The sequence below is a fragment of the Taudactylus pleione genome, unplaced genomic scaffold (genome assembly GCF_031769625.1).
Source record: "Taudactylus pleione unplaced genomic scaffold, aTauple2 ptg000021l, whole genome shotgun sequence".
NCBI classification, from domain to species: domain Eukaryota; kingdom Metazoa; phylum Chordata; class Amphibia; order Anura; family Myobatrachidae; genus Taudactylus; species Taudactylus pleione.
In genome coordinates this window covers 18,258,546-18,264,192 of record NW_028284423.1, presented here as the reverse complement: position 1 = coordinate 18,264,192, position 5,647 = coordinate 18,258,546, and the positions used below count along the sequence as shown (strand labels likewise).

General features: G+C 40.2%; 1 protein-coding gene across 1 annotated transcript; it reads right to left on the bottom strand.

Moving 5' to 3' along the window:
* Positions 1–217: 217 nt before the first annotated feature.
* Positions 218–3,355, bottom strand: LOC148540263 (uncharacterized). Its single transcript, XM_088448188.1, has 2 exons — positions 1,501–3,355; positions 218–1,280 (listed from the first exon to the last, which is right to left on the bottom strand). Exons 1-2 carry the CDS (start codon positions 1,805–1,807, stop codon positions 1,111–1,113), a joined length of 477 nt encoding a protein of 158 aa, XP_088304314.1. The 5' UTR covers positions 1,808–3,355; the 3' UTR covers positions 218–1,110.
* Positions 3,356–5,647: the final 2,292 nt, after the last annotated feature.

Below are 5,647 nucleotides of genomic sequence, written 5' to 3'. Positions count from 1 at the left end.
ATAGTATAGAGGACACAAGTGTTGTTTTGCAATCATTTTCTTTTTATTTGAAAGGCTCATGTGATGTACATGTTATGTCACATGTAACACCTTCTGTATTAAATTTTTAAAAGTGCTTCATTTATTTTTCAACAAATATGCATTAGCCATTAATGCCTTAATGCATTCAACAATTTAAATATATATAAATATATATATATATATATATAAAGACAATATAAAAATAGGTTTTGCTGTGATTGAACTGAAAAATATAATAGGGGAGGCACCCCAACTATTAGAACTGTGTGTCAGGACCAGCCTTAGAAACGACACATATACAGTATACATTTGGTAATACAGCGGCCACACATGGGAGAAAGCTCACGACTGGCCTGTTAAGTGCAGTATACAAATTTTTAAATACAAAAGAAATGGAGGTAATGTGTGTACATTCTAAATTATGTACACCCTCATATATACACGTAGCTTACTTAAAGGGCACCCACACATTGCCCTAAGCTCTTGCCAGGCCTGTTAATGGCAGGATAAACAATATTGTCAAAAACAACAAGCTTCAACAAAAAAGAAATATAAAGTAGACAGCAAACATGTAAAACATCATACAAGTCTACAGCTGTCTGTAGGCAGTGCTGACAATAGTGCTAAGTGGAGTGTTATGATGAGTGCCATCTGAATAACTATGCACTCTGCCATTCTGTGTATTAATCCCCGTGCCATCTGCATAAGTATGCACAGTGCCATATTGATTAGTATTTCCTGTGCTGTCTGGACTATTATGCACAGTGACATGTGGAGTGCTAGGCAGTGTGCCCTCTGGACTGGTATTGGCATGTGGACTGCTCTGTACAGTGACATGTGGATTACTATTCCCTGTGCCATCTGGATAACTATGCACTGTGCCATGTGGAGTAGCATGAGGTGGATTGGAGGGGTTACTTTGCAGAAATGCTAGCCCTCTGTTTGCTGTTGGTAATTTCTAACAGGACCCTCAGAGTACTGAGGTTGTGGAGTGTGTAACCTAGACAATAGACCGTTAAGGAAGGACATCTGTGCCTCTATGTTTTCACGTTAAATTCAATCATGTAGACCAACAAGCTCACTGACAAATTAATTTTGTAACTCTCTTTCATTGTCAAAGAAGCGCTGGAGTTGGGCATCCTCCTGTGCCCGGAATTCAGCATCAGAATCTCGCAGCTGATTTACCAGGATTCTGGTCATTGTGCGCGTTGCTAGCTCCATCTTGGAAGTTTTTTTCTTCCGCTCTGGTACTTCAAAGACTAGGAATAGAAGAAAAGTAAAAATACATTTACAAATGAATTCAAAGCAGTACTGTAAACATATATGTGCTTGCGGCCTACTGCACACTAGCTTCATATTGCAACAGATACATTGAGTTTAGATTTCAGCATAGTAAAATCAGCATAGTCATACTATAATGACAAGTCAGTACAGGACAATGTTAACATTCCCAAAAATAGTGGGTGTATAGTAACTTACTGTTCCTGCGCAATGTCGGAGTCTCAGTCTGTGCAGGAGTTGGTGTCCCATTCGCACTGCTTCCACTCACCTCAACCACACCCTCAAGTGTGTTGGTGTCTGGAACCCCCATGGCAGCCATCGGATCTGTGTCACTTATCTCTGTGATGTCATCAAAGAGTATTGGTGGTGTCATTGGGCAGGACTGGCTGTTCTCCGGGGTAACACTTCGTGAAGATACACAACTAGATGATGATATGGCAATGGGATTAACCAGTGCAGAATTGCCAAAGACTTCATTACACTGATCGTAGTAACCCCATTCCATTCTGGCAGCACCACTTTTCTACCTGTTATGGTCGTGAACTTTGTTGTAGTATTTGCGTAGAGCTTTCAGTTTGTTCACTACCTGCTGCTGGGTCCACACAATGCCCCACCTGCACCACTGCCCCGCCCGCTCAGCCAATCAGGGAGACCCAGCCGCTCAGCCAATCAGCCTGTGAACTGCCATCTCAGCCAATAAACGCTGTTTACTATGCCCGGAGTTGAAAAACCTGGGTTGGCGCCTATCAGTCAGCCACAAACCCGTGTAAGACCAGGGAAAAACCAAGGTAAATACCTGGGTCGAAGTACCGGGAATTAGATCCCGTGTTGACCCTTTCAGGCAGAAAAAAAACCTGTGTCGACCCGGCAAGAGCCGGAAAATTACCGGGTTCTTTTCTCTGTTACCAGATAGAGCCACAATTCATTCATTGCACTCCGCTGACAGGTGTAGGTACTTAAGAGTTATTCATATTTGCTAAATTTTTGTAGCTTGACCTAAGCTCAGAGTGCTGCATAATTTCTTCAACTTTACAAGAGCTTCACTTTTCACACATTAATGTAGCTGAAGATTGATATGCGAATTTCCAAAGTGCTAAAAAGCTGGTGCAGCAGGTCATACATTTAGCTGCTAAACAGTCATTTTTCAGACTACTCATAAAATAACAAGAGTACAAGCATTGCAGTGTTTCCCTTCAAGCAATCTATTGTCATGTGACCTCCGTTCATCTGACATCATTACTGATACAGCTTTTGCTAGTATAGCATCTGATTAAGGCTCCCAGCCACAGTGGAGCCAAACTAAGTAGGCTAAGTGAGGTTGCGAAAGAAAATTAATTTATCAGTCCTACAAGTAGGTGAGTGTTCCTGCTAAGAGGTTTTGTGGAGGACTTGATTTGAAATTGTTGTTGATGTTGTAATGGGAATATTTAAATGTATTTAAAGACCTGACAATCTTACAGATGTAGTTTGAAACAATGATGGAAAGGGGATGGTTCCAGACACAATAGCTTTTAAATGACCTACTTTATTTACAAAAGTTTTTGTCCTTGTCATACATCAACATGTTCTGTTTTGTCTGGGTTATTCATTTATATTACAGTATATATTGTCTAAACATTTATGTTCAAACTATCTTCATAACCCGAAATTTTATTACATGCCAACATTTTGAATATAAACTTGTTTTTCACATTAACCCCGCAACTAGATAACACTAAAGTGACACTCTATTAATGTCTATCCGTTATGCACATAACAAGCAGTGTAAATCCGAGTTCCTGTACCACAAGAAATGAAGGAACACTGATATATTAAAACTACAGTTTTAATATCAAGAGGCTTATTTTATAATATACTTATTTCTTAAAATGTATTTATTTTTGTGGTACCAGTACACTCCTGGGTGTATTACATACCTCCCAACATGACCTGCTTCAGGAGGGATACAATGCTCTTGGTCTTCCCTGGTAAGAGGTCTGGCTGCAGCACAGTTCAAAATTCAAATAATGGAGCCACACCAATTGTCATTTCACACGCTGCCAAACATCACTGGCTGGGACTCACTGGCAGTTGGTGTGACTCCCCTATTTGAATTTTGGACTGTACTGCAGCTCCACCTCTGGAGCCGCCACCAATCACAAATTACCAGGGAAGTCCAGGACCAGAGCATTGTGTCCCTCCTGGAAAGGGTCATGTTGGGAGGTATGGTATTACAATTAGATTATTCTTATTTCCTAAATGTTCTGATTCTCAGACCTGGACCAGGATGTGGCCTATAATAAAGTGTACATGGCTGAAGACTATTGCTTTCCTCCACAGTGTTTGGGGATTGTTTTAATTAAGGATGTGCAGGCTCGGATTAGTTTGGATTTTCCAGCAAAATTCGGATTTTTAACGCCAAAAATTGGGTCTCAGAAAGAGGCAAAACATCATCTTACATAGACAAACATCATCTTTCATGGACATTTGTCCAGGAATGATGATGTTTGTCCATGAAAGATGACATTTTGCCTCTTTTTGAGATCCGATTATTGACGGGAAAAAAAATCTGAATTTGGCGGGAAAATCTGAACTAATATCCGAGCCTGCACATCCCTAGTTTTAATAGGCATTAGTGCTAGGTCCTAAATTGTCACCAGAAGTACCGGGTTGCCCCTCTGCACTAATATTTAGATTGATTCACATTGCACCATATGGGATCATCTAAGTGCGCCCCAAACTAGGCTTGTGGATAATATTTTTTCTTATTTATTTTCCATATACTTTTTACCCTGCAAGCTTTAGCAGTTGAACAATTGAACAATTGGTGACCATCACTGCTCACCAATCACTAACATTCATTGCTGTATACGAGTCTGAGACATGTCTCCTATCAGTGCTAATGACATGGCTCCCTCTGTGGTGAGTGGCCAGGTGAAATAGTGGTTACTACAAAGATAACATATTCACCATGCCCACACATTATATTTCTGCATTTCTGTGAATTTATCATAATGCAAGTCATTAAAATATAATTAAACTCACAATTAAAATGTTTAGATATGACCCATGAAAGTGAAAGAAAAGATTAGCATTAATTTAACAATTCAATGAAGCTCTATTAGACGGTAATGAGTCTATGTATGAGTATTTACTAAAGATGTGCGCTGACCCCCTTGTTCTGGTTTTGTATCCGGATTCATCTTCGTGTTTTGGGTTTGGTTTTGGTTTTGCAGAGCCACCCTCTCGTGTTTTGGATTTGTACTAAAACCAGCTAGAATTACATAATTATGACCTGTTAGCATGCAGTCCAAAACCCAAGTTCGGTTTTTAAATCCAAATTCCGAACCATGGGAAGATCTGAACTGGGACTCGGTTCAACTCTTTACCCCAAATTGAGTCCGAACTCGGACACTAGACTTGGAACCCCTAAATTTGGTTGTTGTTGGTTCTCTGAGAACCGGACCCACACATCATTAGTATTTACAGGTGTTTTGGGGGTGTACCTACAAATGTTAAGAATCCCCTGAATGTAACATGGAGATACCATATATATGCTGAAGCCCCTTCACAACTGACAGCATAAGCAGCCCCCATAGGTTTCTCTGGAGGCTGCTACTGTAGGTTGTCTGATTTACCAAACTCCTGACAGCTAGTCCCATCTTCATAATAGAGCCAATGTGGTACACTTCCTAACCAGACCAAAACAGCTTACAGCAATGTATTCCATTCACTTTCATTTCATTTGACTGCTGGAAATGTGATTTATAAGAAGATCAGAGATAATTAGCCTTCCTGAGATGCCGTTTAACTACTGTGACAATATCTGAAATTTTGCATTTTCAGAGCTTGTTGAATTAGAAAATGAGTAAGTCCCCATACTGGTGTTTTGGGACTGCATTCCATTTTGGTGTTATCAGGTAAACAGGATATTTTAATGAAGTCTCATGTGTTACATAGACACTGAATTGGACTGTTACTGTTTTTTATTATTAAAGCCACTGTATGGATGTTTTATATCATATAACACACTTTTAAGACAACTGGGTCATTAGGAGTCGCAATGAGGTTTTGCCCAGGACTAAGAACTGAACATGTTAGAACTGAGACAGTCCCAGGCTGATCTATCTCCACCCTGGTTGCTTATATCACTTTGGGTAGGGGGGTGTCTTACTATATGTATGCCTCTGAATCAGTGGCATAAGTTCATCCCAGACACCCAGAGGCAAGTTACAATTTGGTGACCCCCCCCGACACAGATGCTGACGTAATGTAGCATTTCACATGCAGATACACCCATAGTCGCACATAGAATATAGGCGTGCCACATATTTTAATCAGCAGAAGCTACTTTTGCATCCTATTC